A 25397-nucleotide genomic window follows, 5' to 3' on the forward strand; every position below is an offset into this window, starting at 1 on the left:
TCGGAGGGCCGGGGAGCGGGCAGGTGAGGGGGGTCTGGTGTGGGATAGGGGAGGGGGGATGGGACAGAGGGGAGTGGGGGGGGTGGGTGGTTACAGCACATGTCGAGGATGCGTCACCCTAAGAGCCCGGCAGTTAGAGAGCCATCCTGTGGGGAGGTGTGGGGCGGGAGGGGAGGCCCCGGGGCGGGTAGTAGGAGGGGAACTCTAACGGGGCGGTCTATAGATACCCCGGTAGGTGGGCTGCTGATGGTCCGATATGCTTAGTTGACACTTTCAAGTGGCAAACACATAATGTGAGGGGACTCAATTCCCCCCTCAAACGTACAAAGTTGGAGCATTTCGTTAGATCCCACAAGCCGGATGTGCTGGCCCTGCAGGAGACCCATTTGAGAAAGCGAGATCAAGCCCGTTGCGGCTCAAGGACTATCCCCTGATCTATTTCGCGTCGGGCCCCACGAAGAGGGGGGCTGTGGCCCTCGCCTTTGGAAGGGGTACGGATTTTCAGCTGCAGGAGGTCCTGCGGGATACCAATGGGAGATACGTGGTGGTAAGGGGGACCATAATGGGCTCGAGCTACACTATTGGGTCAATATATGCGCCGAATGTGGGCCAAGACCAGTTCTTGCGGGAAGTCCTAAACATCATCGAGAATTTTGCTAGGGGCCAAGTGGTTCTGATGGGGGACTTTAATCTTGCCTGGGATAGGCTGGGAGACTGCTCCAGAGGGGGTGAGGGGGGGGGGTTCAGTGGCTTCTCCGCAGCTGAGAGAGAGATGGGCAGGGGCTGGCCTTCGCGATGTCTGGCGGTCTCTGCGGGGGACCGAGGAGGGTTTCACATTCCTCTCCGATGTCCACCGGACACACTCACGCATTGACTACATCTGGATATCTGCCAGTCTGGTGGGAGCGGTGGAGGCGGTGGAGGTGGGCCCCCTAGGTGTGGCTGATCACAGAGTTGTGGAAATGGTTCTGAGGCTGTGGAGACGTAGACCTGGAGTGTGGGGTTGGAGATTCCCGGGAGAGCTTTTGAGGGACCCCGTGATATGTAGGGAGCGGGAAGACAAGATCCAGGGATTTTTTGGGAATAATGCGTCCTCCGAGACGAGTCTGGGCACTAGATGGGACGCCTTTAAGGCGACCCTTAGGGGGGACCTCATCGCCCTTAAGGCAGAGAGAAATAGGCGGTTGAGAGGTCTGGAGGCCCAGCTCGAGGGAGAGATGGAGGCCGCCAGAGTCCAACTCCGTAATACCCCCACGAGGAGGGCCTTCAGGGCGTATAGGTTGGCGGAGGGCCAACTGGGGATTTTGAGAAACAAGAGGGCCGAAGAAGCTCTGCTCAAAATGAGGCAAACCTTTTATGCCAAGGCCAACAAAGCAGGCTCCATGCTAGCTCGTCTTCTGCGGGGGCAAAGGGAGAGCAGGGTAATTACCGCACTTAAATACCAGGGTGGTAGGCGTCTGACCCAGGCTGGCGAAATAAGGGAGAGATTCGTGGAATTCTATGAGGCCCTGTATTCCTCTGAGAGCCCCTCCCTTCACTTACAGAAAGATTTCTTGGAGAATTTACCAATCCCGCAGGTCTCTAGGGAAGTGGCAGAGGAATTGGGCCGCCCCATTCTGGAGGACGAGGTGAGAGCAATTATTGCCGCTCTGCCCCGTAATAAGGCGCCGGGCCCCGATGGCTATCCGGCTTCTTTCTATAAAACGTTCTCCCACCTTTTGGTCCCACAGTTGACCCAGCTTTTTAATTCGTTTAGCTCAGAGGGCGGAATTTCCCGGTCGATGGAGGAGGCTAAGATCACCCTTATCCATAAGGCAGGGAAAGACCCGGAGGACTGTACTTCTTATCGCCCTATAGCCCTAATCAACACCGAAGCCAAGGTCTTTACTAAGATTCTGGCTCAGCGTCTGGAAAAACATCTTCCACCTCTGATCCACCAGGATCAATCGGGTTTTGTTTTGGGTCGACAAACAGCGGATAACATCAGGAGGATGGCTCACCTGGTTGAAAAATCCCGTAAGACGAAAACCCCGGCGATCCTCTTGGCACTGGACGCCGAGAAGGCATTTGACCGGGTTGAGTGGTCCTTCATATTCCGGGTTATGGAGAAGATGGGGCTCGGGGAGGGCTTTATCGGTTTGGTTGCCGCTAATTATAAAAATCCCACATCACGCATTTTGATCAACGGAGAGGTGTCCAGACCTTTTAGGCTCCAGAGGGGGACGAAACAGGGATGTCCCCTCTCCCCTTTGCTATTTGCCATATATCTGGAACCCCTCCTGTTGGCTATCCATCAGTCAACGGAGATCAAAGGAATCCCATTTGGTGGAGTGCAACACAGTGTAGCAGCCTTTGCCGATGATATGCTGCTCACACTTACAAATCCGAGAAAGTCCCTTCCAGCCTGCATAGCTTTGTTAACTTCCTTTGGCGGGATATCGGGCCTGCGGGTTAACTTCCAGAAATCGGAATTGATGAATCTCTCCTTGGGGGAAGTGGAGGCGAGGGTGGTCAGGGAACTGTCCCCTTTCAAGTGGAGCCCCTCTGGGCTGCGGTATTTGGGAGTAAGGATCACCCCCTCATTAGCGGGTTGGTATGGAGCAAACTATGAACCGATTCTCCCAGCCATCCAGAAAGATTTACGGAGGTGGGGGGCCCTTCCGGTCTCCTGGCTGGGCAGGGGGGCGGTACTCAGGATGGTGATACTACCTCGGGTGCTCTACCTTTTTCAGGCCATTCCCTTGAGAGTCCCGGAGAACTTCTTCAGGAGATTGGATATAATGGTCAGAGACTTTGTCTGGGGGGGGAAGAGATCTCATGTGTCTAGGCAGCTGCTCACTGCCTCTAGAGATAGAGGAGGCTTGGCCTTCTCCGACTTCCGTCGCTATCACGATGCGGCTCAGCTCAGAATACTTAGAGAATGGTTCTCGAATGAGTACAGGAAACATTGGGTGAGGATGGACAGGGCGGTGGCTGGGCACCACTTGGGGGAGGTCCTCTGGCTCCTGCGACGGTTACGACCCACCCATATTTATCTGAGCGATATAACGAAAAGTGTAGCTGAATCCTGGGATCGGTCGGTGTTAAGTTGGGGGATTACAACTTTTCCCTCGCCATTTACCCCTATCTTTCGAAACGGGGACTTTACTCCTGGGATGGAGATGGGAGCTTTCTTGGCTTGGGAGGAGGGGGGTGTAGGACCCTGAGGGACATGTTTATTGGGAAGAGGGTGAAAACATTTGTGGAATGTAAAAAAGAGTTTGGTTTGGGGGAAAGTGAGCGACATCGGTATTTTCAAATTAGGCACTGGGTTATGTCTCCGACTATAAGGCAAGCGGCGACTAGAGATCTAACCCACTTTGAAAGATTCATAACAACCCATGAGGGCACAAAGGGGCTGATCTCCGATCTTTACAAACAACTCGAGAGAGGTAAACCGGGTACCAACTGGGCATACATGGCAAATTGGGAAAAGGTTGCAGGGGTACGCATGGGGCAAGCTGATTGGGAGAGATTATGGGCGCGGATCCCTAAGCTTACGAAGGCCATTCAGGTTCGGGAGGTGTGGTACAAATGCTTGGTGGGATGGCATTATACTCCTGCCCGTCTTCATGCTATGAACCCTGCTGTTTCGGGGGAATGCTGGAGAGGGTGTGGGGAGGATGGCACGGGCTCACATATTTGGTGGGATTGCCCCGTTATTCAGCCATTCTGGGACGATCTTATGAAGGCGTCCGCTCAGGCTTTGGGAGGAGGAGCCCTCCGAAACCCGTGAGAGATATTGCTGGGGAGGAGCGGGCTAGGGGACGGGGTAGGGGGGGATGAGGCAGGACGCAGCTGCAGCAAAGCATCGGTGATATTCATCTTGGAGGCCTTGTCCCTCATCGCACAAAAGTGGAAGGGGCCCGTGGTCCCGACTGAACAGGAGTGGCTCAGAAAGCTCTGGGATATAGTCTCGCTGGAGTGGGCCTCCTATGCGGCGGAAAACAAACTGGGTTCTTTCTACGCGGACTGGGGGGAGACTCTGGAATTCCTAAGAGGAGACTTTAGAGCACAATGGTGTCCGCAGAGACTCAAACTATTGGACTTGTGCTGTTAAGCAGGGTTCAGGGGGGAGAGGGGAATGGGATGAGGCATTTTAGGTGCTGTACCACTGGGGGGGGGTTTAGGGAGGGAGGGTTTAGTTCTATAATTGATGTGTTAATGTTACGTTTTGTGTTCATATATGCCTGAAGATTTTCCTTTTTTTTTTCCTAAAAACGAATAAAAAAGAAATTAAAAAAAAAAAAAAAAAGCACCACCCAGGGAAGGGCCTGGGGTGGCTGGAACAGTGGGCGGGGATTGTATATTGTTCCAGCCTGAATGGCTGAGCGCCCTTCCCCGGATGGGAATTGTAATTAAGTCATTATCTTTCATAAGACTGCTTAGGGATTACAATAGCAGCCCCATAACAGCACATAGTTTGATGTAAATGAGTGTAAGTGATAGCTCAAAGAGATACCAGAGACTGTTTTGGGTGGAGAGAGGCGAGTAGTGGGTGGAAAACGCCATAGGAATTAGCATGGTTCTGGGTAGTCAATGGATGAATAAATTGCCAAAAGCCACCGACATATGCTGTTTGTCCATCCTCACGTCCAATCTCCATCCTGTCTATACTCCTATACCAACCCAATCGTTTTGACTTATAGCTAGGTGGAATTAAAGCACCACCTAATAGCCAAAACTAAAAAGGGTGCAGCAGACATAACAATTGGCCTTGAGTCATCACTATCCGGTTGATGCACTGTAATGTACTGTTAAGTAAAATGTTTTGATGTCTGAAGCTGATCGTGAGGCATTGAAACCCCTTGCCACTTCTCGTACAGTTCACTGGGAGGAAGGGGAAAGTAATTTATGCGGTGATTGGGGAGGGGGTGAATGAATTTCTCTAGCACTGTGAATGGATCATACATGAAAACATGTTCCATTCCATTAGGGGGATGGTAGTCCAAACCTGGATATGTATAGGTTTTCTGGATCATATAGTCCTGGATTTTCCATCAAAAATATAAGTCTCAGAATGCAAAGAAGACACCGAGACACCCAGTCAGCTCCCAAATGGGATGTATATACGGAATAAGCAGCATTGTCCTTAACCCACCGGGCTAAACTAATGTGGCGTTATGCGCCAATTCCTCAGGCAACACCGGGGGAAGGGGGGGGTAATGGCCCAGCTGCCTGAGGTAATGGCATGAGCGGGTTGTTTACAGGTGCCCGGGCCGTTACCCCCCCCCCCCCACCGCCCCCAGGATTGACTGTGGAAGGGGTGCATAAGGCCATTAGCACCCCAGGTAACAAAGCGGTTACCCAGGGTGCTAAAAACAAAAGGTTTTAATGTCAGTCGGCAAAGCAAAAAGGAGGGAAGCTGCTGCAGCAGGCAGCGCCACCACAACAATCAGGTAAGTGGGGCTGGGCAGGGAGGTGGCAAATAGTACCCAAAAAAAAGAAACAGGAGGGGGGGACGTAGGTGCTGCAGGGCGGTGTAGGGGGCTGGCGAATTCCATGGAACTTGGGCTGAGGTCAGAGGTTTCCGCCCACGATCCATGGAAGCTGATTGGCTGCCCCCCTCCCCCCCGCTCACCCCCCGGATGCTAACGAAGAATTTGAACACTGTGTTTGAGTTGCTTTCGAAGTCAGAAAATGAAGTTTATCACGTTTCAAGTGGGCTCTGGTTCCAAAAAAGGGGTCCTGTCATGAGAAGCACCAGCCTTTCTTTGTTATTTGCCTGAAAGCAGAAAGAGCTTCACAGGCCAGTTGTGTCCTGGAAATGCAGTGTATATCCCCCTGCCAAGAGCCAGATGCCAATAGGAGCAGACATTTAAACTTAAGTCACAAATCCTTCACCAGAAGCCAGTGGAAACATCGCTGGACCGCAAAGAGGTAGGTATGTGTATTGGAACATTAGGCCAGGAGTATGCATTCTCATTTGATGTTTTGGACTGCAATTCTCAGCAGCCATTGCCAGCATAGTGAATAGTGAGGGATCATGGGTGTCGTAGTCCATGGGCGAGCTACAGGTTGCAGACCCCGCCTGTAGGGTAACTGCCCTGAGATTTGCATTAGGTCCAAGTGTCAGAGAAGGGACTGGGTAAACCGGTGTGTAGCGCATTGCAGTAGTCCAATCGTGACTTAATGAGGGTGTACACAGCACGGCTCTTGTCCTTGTCAGCAATCAAGGGGGGCATGTTGCCTCGTTACCGAGGAGATTTGGTCTAGAGGACCTGTGCTACGCCTTCTTGGGGGTCATGTTGCCCCATAATTTGAGTACCACATCTAGACAGTCCTGGCATTTTGGCCACCAACACTTTACATGTCAGGACACGTGGCCACATACAGGGAAACATCAAACTAATACATTACAGGATGCACAGTGATTTTGGCCAAAATGTAAGTGAAAACCTCTTTTTGAAAAATATCTTCAGAAAGAACGTCATTTAAAATGGGTCTATTTTGTAAATGTGTAAATGTTTTTGTTTATCCTTTTTCCTAGCATGGAGATTACCCCCATATCATCATCTGCATTCCACCTGCTGCCCCCCACCCTTGTCTAACGATTTTGTAACTCCTTTGTTTTCAGTCTGGTTTTTAGGTCAACCTAGAGGTGGAGGTAATTGAGAAACACATTTTTTCAGAAGATGTTTTCAAATGTTACCCATCTAATCTAACAAAATAATAAAAGGCCAGATGTTGTTTGTTTCTGTATGTTTGTCCGATGCAGTGATTTGCCTGTTGTCACCGCTAGAGGGAGCTGTTGCCGTAGGATATCTAGAGACAATGGCAATTTGCATAGCTTCACCTGTTGTCACCGCTAGAGGGAGCTGTTGCCTTAGGATTCTAGAGACAATGGCAATTTGCATAGCTTCACCTGTTGTCACCGCTAGAGGGAGCTGTTGCCTTAGGATTCTAGAGACAATGGCAATTTGCATAGCTTCACCCGTTGTCACCGCTAGAGGGAGCTGTTGCCTTAGGATTCTAGAGACAATGGCAATTTGCATAGCTTCACCCGTTGTCACCGCTAGAGGGAGCTGTTGCCTTAGGATTCTAGAGACAATGGCAATTTGCATAGCTTCACCCGTTGTCACCGCTAGAGGGAGCTGTTGCCTTAGGATTCTCGAGACAATGGCAATTTGCATAGCTTCACCCGTTGTCACCGCTAGAGGGAGCTGTTGCCTTAGGATTCTCGAGACAATGGCAATTTGCATAGCTTCACCCGTTGTCACCGCTAGAGGGAGCTGTTGCCTTAGGATTCTCGAGACAATGGCAATTTGCATAGCTTCACCTTTAGGATTCTCGAGACAATGGCAATTTGCATAGCTTCACCTGTTGTCACCGCTAGAGGGAGCTGTTGCCTTAGGATTCTAGAGACAATGGCAATTTACATAGCTTCACCTGTTGTCACCGCTAGAGGGAGCTGTTGCCTTAGGATTCTAGAGACAATGGCAATTTGCATAGCTTAATCTGTTGTCACCGCTAGAGGGAGCTGTTGCCTTAGGCTATATAGTGGTCCTACTGTGTTAATGTAAACCTGCACTTCGGCCCATGTACACGGGCTCTACATTCAGAGCTGGCCTTAAGGGCAGCAGCACCCTGGGCGAATTGGCACGCCCGGGTTAAACGCGGGCGGGACAGAAGGGGGGGAGGGGCCAGGATGGACCACTTTTTTTTTTTCTTTTCTTTTTTAACCTCCTTGCTCCGGCGAGGGGGTAATGATATGAATAGGGCGCGTCAGCACCCTATTGTCGTTGAATGAGCCCGCTGCCGCGCGTGCATTTGGTGACGATGAGGCACATGCCGTGCCACTTGCTGCTATGCCAGCTCAGGGGAGCCCTTGCGGGGCGCCCCTGGGCTGGGTTGCTGGGGGGCGTGGCACCCCGGGCGGTCGCCCAGCTCACCCCCCCCCCCCAAGGCCGGCTCTGCTTACACTCATGATAAAGGGAAATTTAGCAGCTGTGAATCGTGGCATCTCCACTCAAGTGAATGGCACCGCCTGCGCAGGATTAACCTCTATACAAAAGCCGGGAGACGTGCACCTCGTCCTTGGCACCACTGCACATTGTAAACTAGAAACAAGGTCAAAAGTAAAAATCTTGCGCGCTTAGAAACGTGGCTAAGGGAAACGGCGCCTCCTTTGAGGCGGCAGTGATTTCCCTGAAAAGCCCCGGCCTTAATTCTCTTTTATGATTGCGCGCTGGGTGTGTTTAGCATAAATGCACGGCTTTAATCCGCCGAGCTGCTGAGTAAGGGTTTGGCTCGGCGGATTGCAGGCTGGGCAGATAATACGGTTTGTTCTGCATTCCGGAAGCTTGGCAATAAAGGGTAGGCCAGCGCAGATCAGGGGGCCTGCCTGTTGCCACCCAGCTCAGTGGGCACAAGTCGCCAGGCTCCCATACCGGATGTTTCAAGGCGCTCTCTTTCTCTCCTCAGACACAATCATGAATGCACTGGAAAGCACGCAGGACCAGATGATACCATGAAGAGAAGTCCACAGGCCCTCTGTTGCCGACTGTTAAGTAAGTCATTAAAAATATATATATATATTTTCAGTGTTTTATAATGTGCCACATATTTACAGGATACTTTATTCTGAAACCTTTGATGTCTGACCTAACGATGAGTGGTCATTTTGGAGAGCTGTGCAGCTTTAAAGCCTACAAAATATGATTGCATTCCAGGGTGTGGGCCACGAAGATGAAAGTTAGCAAGTACAACGTTAGGAAGTATTTTTTCTCTTTCCATTTTTAGAAAGAATTGTTTGATGTTGATGGTGGCCTGGAATGTTCAACATTGTTCTGCTCTTTTAGGCACCTGGACATAGGCGTGCAACCTTTAGCCCTACAGGTGGTTTAGACTACAACTTCCCTCAGCCCTAGTCAGCACAGTCAATGGTGAGGGATCATGGGCTTAGTAGTCCAAAACATCAGGAGGGCAGCAGGTTGCCAGCCTTGTCCCAATCTGCCAGAATTGATGGAGGACTTTGTAGGGTTTTGTTTTTTTAGGCACAATTTATTCCTCTTGAAGTTTTTTGTATTTCCTATCTTTGTCTAAAATGTTTGTTCTCTAAGCGTGCCGTAAGGACTATGACAACAAATGATATTGGTTGCTGCTCGTTCTGGAGTGTGCTAGACTGGTTCTCTTTTCATCTCTGGGTGTTTGTCAGTTCCTCAGCTGTATTGACTTTATAGCCTACGCAGGCACATGTATTTCCTTCCATGAATGTGGCTATGTCCGGGGTATGCAACCTGTGGTTCTCCAGATGTCTTAGACTGTGACTCCCATGATCCCTTACCATTCACTATGCTGGCTAGGACTGGTGGGATTTGTAGTTGAAAAGATCTAGAGAGCCAAAGGTTGCAGATCCCTGGGCTATGCGATTGGTCGAATAGGGTCAGGCAAAGTCTCAGAAAGCATGGCTCATTTATTGGCCCACGTTACCCAACAGTAGACGCGCTCCATCATTTCTATATTGCATGACAGAAGTCCCTGCTAACCTGAAAAGTCCACCGGTCAAACTAATAATATTAATAGAATCTTATACAATTAATTTAAAATAATTGTTTTCCCTTTTGATCTAAACTGTGTTTTGAGTTGTTCACCTATGGAATTTGTTGATGTATCAATTTCTTTCCTGTATTATTTACAACTCTGACAGCCAGACCTTAATGGTGAAAAATATGCCAGTGTTCACAGTAGCCAGCCCCTCATTTAGTGGTTAGTAAGGGATACAAGATGTTCCCCATGTTGCTTCATGCAACTAGTGGTCGAAGTGGGCGGGAGCGGTTGGTAGCGGCCCTCCTCTACTTTTTTTAATTACATTTTACTGCTCCTTTACATTTATTTTAAAAAGAAACCGCTCCGGAATGATTTGGTTTGAAAAGAAGTGTGGGAAGAAGTTGAAACGTGCACCTCAGTGCACTGCACTGAACGTTCCCTCAAACAGCAGGTGCATTTGTTTGGAGGTTTGGATTGCACGTGCAATTTTGGGGGAGCTGGGGCAGGTCAGCAGGGAGCATAGTTCCACTACTTCTTTGTGTACACTTCGACCAATGCTGTGAGCCGGTTTGGACGGCCTCGCAAACCTTGGGATTTCACTTACCTGACCACTGTATGTATACAGCACCATACCTGCCTAACCTTCGGATTTTTCCCGGAGACTCAGGAATTTTAACCATTTCTCTGGGTCTCCGGGAAAGACGATGGAATCTCAGGAATTTTGGTGGGGGACTGCTTTTTTTTGTTTTTGTTATGCTTGCAGGAATGTGCTGCAGGGGACTCCCTGCCAGAGTGTGGCTTTGTCTCTGCAGCAATGACTGGAACGCTTCCACCAAATTGGCAAAAAGAATGCAGGTGAAGCAAAATAACACGTGTTTATTTTGCTTCACCTTTCATTCTTTTTTGCCGACTTTCAATGTAAACGCGCGTTTCTTTTGCTTTCGTTCTTTTTGCCCAGGTTAGGGTGTACTCAGCCCAATTGAACCACAGCCATCAGGTTTGCAGGCTGGATAACTCACCACTGCACTACACAGGGGAGCCGATTTATGAATTTCCCGGGGGCCCAAATACAGGAAGTGACATCACTGGCAGTTATATGACCGCAAATGTGCGTGTAGTCGCCCACCTGGTGCAACGGCGCGCGGGGGGGTTGGGGCGCGCGCAGCGCAGAACAGTGGAAACATTGGCTAGCATGCACTGCATATACTGAAGTCAAGTAAGAAGGAGATTTAAGCCATCGAGTTGCATTCCAGTAAGACATCACTGCCCCTACTCCACCGCTCTATAATCGTCCAGGTTGTAGTAGCCCTCCCTCAAAAGCAGAGCAACACAGCTAGGATGGGAGAATGAAAGGCTTGCTAAACAGAAGGTACAGCTGCAAGGTGGAGTACCACCACCAAAAAAAAGTTCCCAATTCAAGGGAAATGAGAAGTAAAGACGTTTCCCGATTAAAAACTACCAAGCAAGACGTGTGTGGTGCCATAGTTCAGTAAAACATCAACAATTCAAACTTACAATAGTGCTGCTGTAGATTGGCCAGCCACAAGTGACATTTGCCAAGATGTTACCTCTGGGTAACCAGATAGAATTAGGGATGTAGCTTAATCTTAAACCTTTCAGTGGACACATCAGATGTTCTGCTGAAGTATAATGCAATCCTCACTGAAGTATAATGCAATCAAGTGTGGTTTCAGACTTGGGGGGAAGAGTGTTAACTGCTTTTAACATTGTAGTTGACCAGAAATTTTGGTAAAGTAGTGTACAATGTTAAAAAGCAGTTACCGAGGCTCACCCTGCACCCAAGTGATGTTTGGGACTGATGGAAGCACTCGCGTCTAAATGTTGTAGCCATGGTTGTCTCCATGTTTTAAAAACTCCCACTTTCCTGGTTTTCAACATTAATTCGAAACACCCTTATTCAAAAAATGAAGGAGTCAGTAAAAAAAGTACACCCCACATATGCTTAATAACGTCATACCTTCCAAGAAAAGAGCATACACCTCATTTGTCAGGGACTGCTATTATAGGCCCTGGTACTCGCACCATTTTGCACCTGCTACAATCAATGGCCAGTTAATACCACTATGGCTGTGCCTGGCAAGTGCCTTTCCCCTGCCTGCACAAAAGCCCAAACGGTTGGCATTGCCAATGCTTGTTTGAGGTTACTGTAGACGGATGAAGAGAGAATTAAAGTGTGCAAAATAAAAAACGGCATTCACTGAAATATTCCAAATTGCGAACACTTGGGCAGTTCCTCACCACTGCTGCCACCCAGGCCCGTTTCTTGGCCCGGGCGAGGCGGGCAGCTGCCCGGGGAGCAATTGCCCCGGTCCCTGCCCCTGGCTGGAGGGGTTCACATGTCTGGGTTTGTGGCGGCGATTGCTGAGGGCAGAGACTTCGGCAGCGCCGTAGCAGATGCTGGCGCTGCCTCTTCTGACTGTAATGTCACGTAGTACGCAAGTACTACGTGACATTACGGAAGTCAGAGCAGGCTCCCAGCCCACCCCCTCCCTTGACTTTCGTGCCACTTGGGGTGGGGGTGGGCTGGGGGCATAAAAAGGCGCCTTTCCTGATGGCTGCCCACCTTTGCTGCTGGCTGTAACCTGTGCTCCAGACGGCTGCTGTCCTTTCTGCGTTCCTGGCTTCCCGGTGTTGGACCCTGCGATTCGAAGACTTCACTGCTTTCCTTTCAGCGTTCCTGGCAGAAACATTTCTTTGCAGCATGAAAGTATGAGAGTGTGTGTTTTCACTGGTCCCCTTTTCCCACTGTGTGCCCCCACTGTGCCCCAATGTGTGCCCCCACTGTGTCCCAATGTGTGCCCCCACTGGTCCCCATGTCCCAGTGTGTGCCCCCACTGGTCCCCTGCCCCACTGGTCCCCTTTTCACACTGTGTGCCCCCACTGGTCCCTGTGTCTCAATGTGTGCCCCCACTGGTCCCCATGCCGCAATGTGTGCCCCCACTGGTCCCTGTGTCCCACTGTGTCCCAATGTGTGCCCCCACTGGTCCCTGTGTCCCAATGTGTGCCCGCACCGTGTCCCAATGTGTGCCCCCACTGTGTCCCAATGTGTGCCCCCACTGGTCCCCGTGTCCCAGTGTGTGCCCCCACTGGTCCCCTGCCCCACTGGTCCCCTTTTCACACTGTGTGCCCCCACTGGTCCCTGTGTCTCAATGTGTGCCCCCACTGGTCCCCTTGTCCCACTGTTGTGCCCCCACTGGTCCCTGTGCCCCACTGTTGTGCCCCCACTGGTCCCTGTGTCCCAATGTTGTGCCCCCACCGGTCCCCATGTGTGCCCCCACTGGTCCCCGTGTCCCAATGTTGTGCCCCCACTGGTCCCAATGTGTGCCCCCACTGGTCCCCTGCCCCCACTGGTCCCCGTGTCCCAATGTGTACCCCCACTGGTCCCTGTGTCCCAATGTTGTGCCCCCACTGGTCCCCATGTCCCAATGTGTGCCCCCACTGGTCCCCTGCCCCCACTGGTCCCCGTGTCCCAATGGGTGCCCCCACTGGTCCCCGTGTCCCAATGTTGTGCAGTGTTATATTGAGTTTGGGAGTGGCGTGCGGGGTGCGGTGGGAGTGGGGCACGAGGTGGGAGGGCGCATTCCTAGTGTTTCACCCAGGGCACCAAATGGGCTAGAAACTACCCTGTTGCCACCACCCATAGTGCGACAGAGGCCGGGCCTTTGTGGGGCCTCAGGCTCCATTAGGAGCCTATTCATAAAGAAAATAAAAAGCACACACCTTCTTTTGTCTTCATAAATAGGCTGTTAATGGAGCCCCAGGCCTCACAAAGGCCCGGCTCCTGTCGCACTAAGCATGTGTGGCAGGGGCCATGGATCGGGATGCTGCTTGTTGATGAAGCAACAGCCCGATCCTTTGGTAATTTATCCTCTTTTTTTTTTTTTTTTTTAAACTGTGGATGCGCACCACCCTGGGCATGAGGCTTTGGCCCACCAGAGGGGCGCGCCCCATAGTTTGAATACCGATGCCCTAAGCCCTCCCCTCCAGGACCATACACCAATATGAGTCCTAGAGGGGAGGGCTTAATCGGACATGTTCGCACTTTTACCCGGCCGGAGAGAAGTGATGCAGTATCGATGGAAACGGCCATCGATGCTGCATCACTTCTCTCCGGCCGGTGGGGGGCTCAGCCCCGACTTGATTTTGCCGGGGGGGGGCTCATGCCCCAGAGCCCCCCGTACTCGGCGCCCCTGGCACTACATAACCTGATGAAAATCAACTAAGATGAAATGTCCAATTTTGGTACTGCAAAATTCAGGGAAAGCCTTTGTATTCGTTCTTGGAGTTTACATGTGCACATTTTAACGTGTTGATTTTATGGAAGGCGAATGAAATTTGGTTGGTTGTATAAAGGCAATTTAATGAAATATGCATATTTCAATTTGAACTGCACATTTCTGACATCACATCACATTACAACAGAGTTTACCTTTTTGACATGTGGGCGGAGTCATGTGAAAATGGGCGGAGTTTTGTGTGACTGTGAGCGGGGCATACATCTCAAATGTAGGCAGGTATGTGCAGCATACAGCTGACTGATTCGCCATAGGCTTTTTTTCAGTGTTAGTAACTGGTCGTCTGTGCTGGTTATTGACCACAGACTAGAGCAAACAGCAGCAGCATCGATGTTTGAATCAATAATTCCACTTTAAAAGTACAAAGGCCCATCATCATGGTCAAAGGCTTGGAGATGTCACTTCCTGTGATGCATCAACGGTCACGTGATGTCACTTCCCCCGCCCCTATGATTTTGATAAAGCATCACCAGTGTAGGTGCCGAATACAGGGGTAAAGGGCGCAGTTGACCCTGTACTCCTTGAACCATGCGGGAAGGAGTGACGTTTTGCCCCTTTGGATATTTTTCATGTGTTTCTATGAAGGGGATCAAAAACGGAGGAGAAAAAAGGATTGAGTATTGTGTGCTTTTAAATAGCCTGGCGCGACAGGGCTACTGGCATCCCCCCTGCTGGGCTGAGGCTCAGTTAAGCGTTAGCATGCACCTATCAAAGAGAGCAAGTGCTGCTCACGTCAAAGTAGGAAGGCTGACTCATCAGCGGACCACATGGACCTTAATTGCAGGGGGGCAGGGGAAGGAGAGTGCTGGGCAGGCCAAAGCTGGAGATCCAAAAGCAGAATGCTGAGGAATGACAGCTCAGTAGGTTAGCTGGCTGTTGCTGAAATGTTATATGCTTAGAGCTGCCTGTAAATCCTGTGGCTTTTTTCTTGCTACAAAATGTACTGTAAAATGGCTTGTTTCGGCCTGGGGATGGGCACGGCTCCCTTGCTTCTCTCAGTGTGGGAATTTCTGACCCTGTAGCGAAAATCAAAGGTTGGCACCCATGGGAACCACTATATCCTTTCTTCTTGTGGCTCGGGTAACTAGGGAAATCATGCCTCACAGTTTTCACTTTCATATTTGTTGATCAGTGCCCACGCTTCCTCGAGAGGGTGGAAATCCCTTTTACTGAACTCATAAGCCATACCTACCCGAGGAACCAATGCATTCCTTGCCGGTCTTCTCCACAGGCACTGCCCGCACTCCTCAGGCACTCCTCCCCTTCCTTGCGTAAGGTGGAAGGTGCAACAGGCACACAGACTTTATCTGAAGGCTACTGCTTTTATAGCACATGTCCTTGACCACGCCCCCTTGCACACTAATTTTCCATTTCAGGCTTGCTAATGCACAACACATCCCAACCCTGCCACCAAACCAACTATCTCTCATTTCTTTTACAGCCTATCCTTTTCCACTCCCCTTCAGTTCCTAACCCCTGTGCCATCTTAAGCTCCTGAGCCTGCTGGTCCCCAACTTTGGCTGTCAGTGTAATAGTCCCACTTGCCTTTTGCCCACGTGCGTCTCTTCTCTTCCCTGCCTTTTTATCCCCAGGCCTTTGTCTCTGTTTTTGGAGCAGGAAAGGCCCAGTTTCTTATCCCCTCTTAATCCTCTGTCTACACCAACACAACTGCAGCAAAAAATCCTAACTGAGCGCAATTCGCCACTTAATTTCTGTGAATCTGTAGGCCCTGGTCTAAAACGACAAGAAAAAGCAATGGCGTAGCCAGGAATCAAATTTAGGGGGGGAGGGGCACAGAGGGGGCCAAAGACAAAAGTAGGGGGGCCACAGACAAAAGTAGGGGGGCCGCCTATGAAACTGAATGTGTGACGTCACAAGCACTCCACAAAACCATAAAGTCAATAATGACCCATCATTTACAGTTTTATACGCTACATTCTGATTAGAGGGGCTGGTTTTGACGGCAGAGGGAATTTAACAGCTCTTCATTGTTTATTGCGGCCCTGTGTGTGTGGCGAGCGGACAGAGTGCAGACAGTGCATAGTGAGTAGTTCAACTGACGTAGGGGGCACCAAGGGGACCCATGATTTCAGATGAGGGGTCTAGGCCCTTCCTAGCGACGCCACTGACAAGTAATCAATAAACCATGTACCCTCTGCCAACAGCAAGCGGCCATTTTCCCCAGCCAGCCCTGCCACTGCGGGCAGGCTGGACTTCGCTTGTTGAAACAGGCACGTGATGCCAACTAATCATACTACGCCAGCCACCTGGCCAGAGAAGGAGGCACGCACGTGGTGTTTCTCCCTGGCTGTCGACCAGATCACCTAATGGCTTGTTTTTCACTGTTGTTATGAATTTGTTCTAGTGTGACAATTATTTGCGGGCCTGTGAAGAGTGTTTGGATCAAAAGCGCTTTTCAACATCATAGGAACAGGCTGTTACCTGGTCGGGGAGGTGTCAAGAGTCTGTCAGATGCTGATTTCCCTACAGGCTAGCCCGCCCCTGCTAAAAACCAAACACACGGCTGGAATAAGTAGATACGCCACATCTGAGGTACATTATTCATGCCTTGCTCCCCAGGGGTCCGCAAAAGCCGGCCAGATACCTTAACACCAAAATGCATCTGGCCCGGAAGGATGGGGAGGAGGCTGCTTGCATTGCTCCAGCGTTAGAACCAGGCAGCTTGGAGTGCCCGCTCAACCCAGTCATTTTGGCACCTGGTCTCTATATATTTATATCTATTGTCAACTTTGCCAATTCAGGTATTTTATTCAGATTTTTCCATTCTTTATTGAATAATCAATTTTGACTCACGTTTATAAACGTTTCTCTCAATGTCCCCATTTGTTCCGTGTTAAATTCAAGAGGCTTTGCCACTTTGTAACTATTAGTGATAATGTCTTCTCTCTGGATCACCACCCCTCAGTTAAAGGCATTTCTTAAGTGCCAGGCTATTATGCAAGTCTATGCAAAAAGGACGAGCATACTCTTAAGGGCTTAACGCGCGCTAAAAGAAGTCCCCGAGATTACTGTAGTGTGTCATTATACAGCTCTCATCAGAATAATTCCCTCACCAAAATGGAAGGCCTTCTTTTAATCTTTTCTCAGTGTCTGCTCAGTAGTGCTAATTTACTAACACTGTGTTCATTTATCACCAGGAATCACTGTCAGAGTCCAGTCTTGAATCTTCCTGCAGGAGTGATGCTGCCCCACCAGACCCCCTAGGTGTGCCAACTCAACAATCTCTAATTAGATATAATTACTAAACTGGCAAACCCAAGGGGAAAGGGGAATGGAGAACAAAACAAAAGCAGATCTTCACTGGTTTTCTATGTAGACCTCTTTACTACTGGTTTTCCATCTGGAACTGGTGTACTGGCTAGATGATTCTGCAGTGTCGTGTCTGTGTACTGGCTAGATGATTCTGCAGTGTCGTGTCTGTGTACTGGCTAGATGATTCTGCAGTGTCGTGTCTGTGTACTGGCTAGATGATTCTGCAGTGTCGTGTCTGTGTACTGGCTAGATGATTCTGCAGTGTCGTGTCTGTGAAAATCTAAACACATATAATATACTATTAATATTACTCTAATTAAACTCCAATTACTTTTATATGTTTTCAGTTAAAGAAATATATATATATATACATATATATATACCTGCAGCCTATGCTTCATAGCTGATAGGCTTATAATTATAGCTAAGTATCATTCTTTCTGAATCTTTAAGTATCTTCTCTAATTTCTTCTTTTACTCAAACTTATAAACTTCAAAAAATGTCTTGGAATAATAAATATACTTGACTGAATATTTATGTCGCCAATTCACAGTAGATAGTTAATTATATTTCTTCTTGGTAAAGTTCACTTAACTGAAGAACAAATGTTGAAGAGAAACACGCTGCTATTGACATCCGGAAATAGCGTGCTCATACCTTAACTCCAATAAAGAAACAGGAATCTTTAGATGAAGAAGTGCTCTCAAAATAATCAAAGCAAATAAAAACTCGACGCAAATCGCACCGAGCCCTCAGAAGATGAACCGCGCACTTTGAAGAGGAGCCGCGCACTCAGGAAAGGAACCGCGCTATTGAAGATGACCGCGCACTGATCCGAACCGCGCACTTCTAAGAACCGCGCACTCAGGAAGATCAGATTTACGGACACAGAAGCTGCGCAAGCAATTACTGAAGACTAGAAGCCACGGAAATATAAATCTCAGTCATTTGATAATACTTCCACGAAACGACGCGCAAGATTAGATGCATGCGTCACAACCAGGAAGTAATAGTAAACACAAGAAAGGACGCACGATACACGCCTACAAGTCCTTTCCTCAAAATTATCTATGACGAATTTCACGCGCACGCGAATATTCAAATAAATATTTTCGTTAAGTTAGTATTGTAGTTAGTATTGTAAAACACAACAATAAGTTTCAACACAGTTATACAATTTATACCTAAATTCTGAATACTATTCCAACAATAATGCTAATAAAGATAAAATGTAAATGCAATTAATTCAAATACAATTTCTTCACCATGTTTTTCACCAATTCTCAAAACACATGTCATCTTAGTAATTAAACCAGAGGTTAATTGTGTACCATCCACTGCCCTCACTTGTTCAGGAACTCCCTTAGTTACCACAGGCACCCCCAATCTTTCTGCTAAAGTCAAGTCCATAAAATTTCCAGTGGCTCCACAATCAATCACACATGGACCCCCACACCTTAATTTACCTTCCCAATATAAGGATACATTAAGAGTGATATGTGGTACAGCAGACTGAATTGTATTTGCTACAACCTGTCCTTTTCCAGGAAAAGAAGGAAATCTTTTAGGAGCACGTGGGCATTTTCCTGCAAAATGTGTTCCATCTCCACAATACAAACATAGTTTCTCCTTGCGTCTTCTCTCCTTTTCTTCTTTAGTTAAAGGACCTCGAATGTGATTCTCGCTCATTTGTACTTTAATTTCTTTTCCAGAATTTTGCTCTACTTTGGGTCGTTCACTCCTACTCCAAGTTTTGTTTTAAAAGAAATGTCTCCTTTTTTCTGACCTACGCTCCAATAATCTTAGATCTAACTGAATTACTAAAGAAATTAAATCCTCACAAATAGTAGGTCTCTCTACTATTGTTGCTAATGCATCTTTTAATTCCTCTCTGAAACCCCTGTAAAAGATGGATGCTCTCTTCTCCTCTGGCCACTCACTCTCTTGCAGTAGTGATCTGAAGTGTGTAATATAAACGACCAACTCTCTGTTACCTTGACGTAGTTCTAATAATTCTCCATCTACACTCAAAGATGAGGTTCTTTTATCAAACATTTTACGGAATTCTTCTTTAAACAGGTTCCAATCCCTAAGTTCTCTTGCACCTCTTTCTACAAAAGGAACTGGCCATGCAGATGCCTCTCCAGTTAGATATGAAATTAGAAAGGCAACCCTTGCCGTTCCTGTAGGAAATGCTTCCGGTCTACACAAGTAATGTAATTCACACTGCATTAAAAATGTCTTTAATTTTCTGTGATCTCCACTAAATCTTTCTGGTAGCGCTTGTGGAGTTGATACTAAAGAAATTCCTGGTGTTAAATGTATGTTTGTCTTATCATTTTTCTCTTCAACTTCATAAGTTGGCCATTTTTCATTTAACTCTGGATACAGAACTGGTGGTTCTTGTTCTAAATTTCTTTTAGTCTTAGAAGTACTTGAAGTTTCTGATCTATGTACATAACTACTTAACTCTTCCATCTTAACTCCCAAAGTTACTGTCTCACTCTTTGCTAACTTCAAATCTTCTTTTATTTCCATTAACATCTTTCCTATAGCCCCCAAACTTAACTCTGACTCTGGTTCCATCATCACTCAGGCAGGATTTAAATACTTGGGCCTTTCATTCTGTCAGAGTCCAGTCTTGAATCTTCCTGCAGGAGTGATGCTGGCCCACCAGACCCCCTAGGTGTGCCAACTCAACAATCTCTAATTAGATATAATTACTAAACTGGCAAACCCAAGGGGAAAGGGGAATGGAGAACAAAACAAAAGCAGATCTTCACTGGTTTTCTATGTAGACCTCTTTACTACTGGTTTTCCATCTGGAACTGGTGTACTGGCTAGATGATTCTGCAGTGTCGTGTCTGTGAAAATCTAAACACATATAATATACTATTAATATTACTCTAATTAAACTACAATTACTTTTATATGTTTTCAGTTAAAGAAATATATATATATATATATATATACCTGCAGCCTATGCTTGATAGCTGATAGGACTTATAAACTCAAGAGTCTTAGTTTATTGTGAAGCAATAATTGTCCAAAAATACTTCAAAAAATGTCTTGGAATAATAAATATACTTGACTGAATATTTATGTCGCCAATTCACAATGGATAGTTAATTATATTTCTTCTTGGTAAAGTTCACTTAACTGAAGAACAAATGTTGATGAGAAACACGCTGCTATTGACATCCGGAAATAGCGTGCTCATACCTTAACTCCAATAAAGAAACAGGAATCTTTAGATGAAGGTGTGCTCTCAAAATAATCGAAGCAAACAAAAACTCGACGCAAATCGCACCGCACCCTCAGAAGATGAACCGCGCACTTTGAAGACGAGCCGCGCACACCGCTCACTCAGGAAAGGAACCGTGCTATTGAAGATGACCGCGCACTGATCCGAACCGTGCACTTCTACGAACCGCGCACTCAGGAAGATCAGAATTACGGACACAGAAGCCGCGCAACCAATTACTGAAGACTAGAAGCCACGGAAATATAAATCTCAGTCATTTGGTAATACTTCCACGAAACGACGCGCAAGATTAGATGTATGCGTCACAACCAGGAAGTAATAGTAAACACAAGAAAGGACGCACGATACACACCTACAGGTCCTTTCCTCAAACTTATCTATGACGAATTTCACGCGCACGCAAATATTCAAATAAATATTTTCGTTAAGTTAGTATTGTAAAACACAACAATAAGTTTCAACACAGTTATACAATGTATACCTACATTCTGAATACTATTCCAACAATAACGCTAATAAAGATAAAATGTAAATGCAAACCGAACGTTTACTTTACTAGTCGGTAACAACACGAGCAAAGAGCACAGAAAAGTTCATAGCTTTGTAGGATTACAGTTTAAAACTTATTTCCAAAAATAACTTCTTGACTCAACGTGTAGATGTTGTATTGATAACAAATAATAAGGGTTTTCCACTTATGGACTTAGCTTGCTTCATCTGTATTGATAATTATTCTTTCAACACTGGATGAGTTCTTCTTGAATTACTTGATCTTCTCAGTTGTAATTTCTTCTTATAAAATTTCTCAAGATCACTATAGTTAAATTTTCTACAGAGCTACAATAACTGCTACCTTCCTCTAAGGAAACTAGAATGAAAGGCCGTTTAGAATCTTGGTGAAAGTTCCAAACTACCTCACAGCACTGTTGTGGAACGGACCCACCATCTTGGCTTGGGAAATTAGGCACTTCCTGAATAGTTTAACATTAAGGAAACTTATGGAAATAATCAGATGTAAATTCAGAACCAACACCCAAACATCATTCAACCATTACTCTTACATATATGTGTGATGATGATGTAATCTCCTAAATTAGGGTTTTCTAGTATAATGTCTCTTTGAAAATGTGTAAATGTGCCATGGGATCCTGACAATTTAGTATGCATGAAGGCTGTGTAGTATGCCCGTGTGCTGACAACTGAAGGAGTCCACAAACGCACATAGAGAAGAAACGCATCATTAAGCCTAGCCACACATTGTGGTCCTGTACTATTCAGATGATCAAAGGAAGGGTTGTTTCATCATACTACATGAGGGCTAGAAGACTAATACCCAGGAGGTGTTTGTAAAGTATTCTAGTGGTAACTGATGAGTATTCAGTACAAATAACAAGGGGGGGGGGTCATGGGAGTCCCTCTGCCAGACATTAGTACTGGTTACGAGAGCCTTACCCAGAGTCTTTAGCTCACCATCTTTCACAGAGGAGAAATATCCAAAACATATCAGTCTTTCTCCTGTCCTGGGGCAGTCCAGTACCAAAATGCTAGGCAATTGTCCTCTGAACAAGAGTACCAACAGCAACCCCAGGCACGTGTTTCGGTCTTGTTGGACCTCATCAGGAGGGTGGAGCTTTACTAAATACATTTTCAACTTTGGTAGGAGTACCTGCGCTTGTAAATAAGTACTACAGATGACATTCACCAATACCCGAGTGCCGCATCTATCATCCTTGCCCGTGTGTTATTGCTAGGAATTCCCAGGTGCACTTCTGCCTGCATCTGCGGCCCTGCACATGCGCAATGTGTGCAGTGCTTACAGTGCACACAGACAGGAAATACAAAAAAGGGAATTTTTTAATTATTTCCTTTTTGTTAACTTTTTCTCGTGGCTGCAAAAATTTCTCCAGAAAAATGGTGTCCCCTACTACACATATGTTGGGATACTTCTGAATACAGATGAACATTCTGCGTGTGCAGCTGCTGACTGACGTTTGCCTGCAATGGGAAATGCACAGTTAAGCTCACCCGATTGTAAATTATGTGTGTGCAAAATGCTCATGTGTGTATTTCGCCCTCAGTAGCTTTTGTAAATCGTTTGTAATGTATGCATATGTAATAAAAAAAATGTATGTGTGTGCAATAAACCCAGGATGTCATTTCACCAAAATGCCAAGGGTAGCGGAAGTGACAATCACACGACCCTTGACCTCTGATGACATCACACGACATTATATCATTTGACCCCACCCTGAAGTGACATCACAGGAAGGGATGGAACACGACCTTTCACCCCTTGACAAAACAGGAAGTGGCCTCACATAGCATTGTTTTTAAGAACACTATGAAAAATATGGTTACGATATCACTGTAAAGTGATATACATCTCATACAAGAATGGATCACCATATGTATCATTAATATCAGCGCATATAGTTACCAAATTACTGTGAATTCAAGCAGACTCCAAGGCCAAACGATAATGATGTGTTATTATATAGCAATTACGCTTAAGCCCTTTATATAGAACAAATATACATACAATATCGTCCAACCTGTGTTGGTACTCATGTATCAACCTCAGCAGGATGAAAGGCTGAGTTGATCTTGCCGGGAGCCGAACCTGCAACCTGCAGATCACATGCACATTGCAGCAGCGAGCACTCAACCCATTGAAAGCACTGCAAGGGTTAATGAAAGCTTAGTTAAAATCTTGGTAGTACCGTGCAATCCTAATTTATCTAATAACGTCAGAGAAATCGGTGACCCTCGGGCAAGGGAACAGTTCTCTTGGAATTGATGGGTCCACGCACAGTAACTGGACAGGGCCTTATTGGCATAGAGCTGTGAAGTTAAAGGGGGTGTAATAGCTGAAATATGAAACACTCTGGAAGTAGAAATGAATAATCAGCATCCGATAATGTATTTGTAGTGTATTGCAAACTCCTCTCCATGAAAATCTTTCAAAGTTCCATCAATATCTAAAGATGATGATGTTGTCTAACTTGCGAAAATTGACGAATTAATATGACAGACTCTGGAAGTAGAAAAGAGTAATCAGCACCCGATAGCCGATTGGGAGTGTATTGTGGACCCCTCGTCATGAAAATCTTTCTTTTTTTTCCATCAATGTTTCGAGAGGATGGTGTCGTCTCGTTTCTGAAAATTGATTATTGGGATCTGAGAGAATTCATGAGAGCTTGGAGATCGTTCTTGTAAATGGAACAAGGAAGGATCTAGGGACAATTTGTAGCAATCGGCAGATAGGGAGGTTGTCGGATCTTCAACTTAGTTTACTTAATTGTCCAAACTCTGCAAAACCTCGGAAAGTGATGTTCATATCATTATTTTGACCAAAACGAGATTTAATCCCTTGAGGTGGATTTTACTCTCACGTTCAGCACAGACAACCTATCGGGCAATTATGCAATAACGGAGTGTGTTGTGGCTGCTCTAAGGAATGTTCAGGAATAATAACAGCTGCCAAGGAGAGAGAAACAAAGGAACTCTTCCATTGCTGGGAATTGAAACGGAGCACGGTGCGGCAGCTGTGGAGAGAGAAACAAAGGAACTTTTCCATTGCTGGAAATTAATATGGAGTGGCAGCCGTGGAGAGAGAAACAAAGGAACTTTTCCATTGCTGGGAATTGATATGGAGCATGGTGCGGCAGCTGTGGAGAGAGAAACAAAGGAACTCTTCCATTGCTGGGAATTGATACAGAGCACGGTGCGGCAGCTGTGGAGAGAGAAACAAAGGAACTCTTCCATTGCTGGGAATTGATACAGAGCACGGTGCGGCAGCTGTGGAGAGAGAAACAAAGGAACCTTTCCATTGCTGGGAATTGATATGGATCATGGTACGGCAGCTGTGGAGAGAGAAACAAAGGAACTCTTCCATTGCTGGGAATTGATATGGAGCATGGTGCAGCAGCTGTGGAGAGAGAAACAAATGAACTCTTCCATTGCTGGGAATTGATATGGAGCACGGGGCTGCAGCTGTGGAGAGAGAAACAAAGGAACTTTTCCATTGCTGGGAATTGATATGGAGCATGGGGCGGCAGCTGTGGAGAGAGAAACAAAGGAACTTTTCCATTGCTGGGAATTGATATGGAGCACGGTGAGGCAGCAGTGGAGAGAGAAACAAAGGAACCCTTCCATTTCTGGGAATTGATACGGGGCGGCAGCTGTAGAGAGAGAAACAAAGGAACTCTTCCATTGGTGGGAATTGATACGGAGCACGGGGCAGCAGCTGTGGAGAGAGAAACAAAGGAACTTTTCCATTGCTGGGAATTGAAATGGAGCACGGGGCGGCAGCTATGGAGAGAGAAACAAAGGAACTTTTCCATTGCTGGGAATTGATATGGAGCATGGTGTGGCAGCTGTGGAGAGAGAAACAAAGGAACTCTTCCATTGCTGGGAATTGAAATGGAGCACGGTGCGGGAGCTGTGGAGAGAGAAACAAAGGAACTTTTCCATTGCTGGGAATTAATATGGAGCGGCAGCTGTGGAGAGAGAAACAAAGGAACTTTTCCTTTGCTGGGAATTGATACGGAGCACGGTGCGGCAGCTGTGGAGAGAGAAGCAAAGGAACTCTTCCATTGGTGGGAATTAATATGGAGCGGCAGCTGTGGAGAGAGAAACAAAGGAACTTTTCCATTGCTGGAAATTGATACGGAGCACGGTGCGGCAGCTGTGGAGAGAGAAACAAAGGAACTCTTCCATTGGTGGGAATTGATACGGAGCACGGTGCGGCAGCTGTGGAGAGAGAAACAAAGGAACTCTTCCATTGATGGGAATTGATATGGAGCACGGTGCGGCATGAGGTTTTAGAGTCGATTCGATATTGACTGTAGACTGGCTGGGTTTATTAAATGATAAAACACCATACATAATTATGTTGATTGTTGTCATTTTGAAAGCTGATGATAGATTCTTTTAGTAAATTATTTTAATAGTTAATTTACATGTTAATGGAGAGATCTGTGTACAATTTCGTGTTACCATCAGGTGCAAACCT

The 25397-nt window shown here is 46.9% G+C and overlaps 1 protein-coding gene across 3 annotated transcripts in view; it reads left to right on the forward strand.

Annotated features, from left to right (window-relative positions):
* Nucleotides 1–25397, forward strand: part of TMEM108 (transmembrane protein 108) — a 1101397-nt gene that overhangs the window by 523088 nt on the left and 552912 nt on the right. For 2 of the 3 annotated variants that reach the window (XM_069648702.1, XM_069648703.1), the window contains one exon: nt 8464–8549. In XM_069648702.1, coding sequence (XP_069504803.1) covers nt 8510–8549 — 40 coding nt within the window. In that variant the 5' untranslated portion in view covers nt 8464–8509. Of the gene's footprint in view, nt 1–8296; nt 8356–8463; nt 8550–25397 lie in introns of those variants that run through there. The other variant, XM_069648704.1, reaches the window with a different exon arrangement.

This window comes from Ambystoma mexicanum, chromosome 2q (genome assembly GCF_040938575.1).
Source record: "Ambystoma mexicanum isolate Mex_15411 chromosome 2q, UKY_AmexF1_1, whole genome shotgun sequence".
NCBI classification, from domain to species: Eukaryota; Metazoa; Chordata; class Amphibia; order Caudata; family Ambystomatidae; genus Ambystoma; species Ambystoma mexicanum.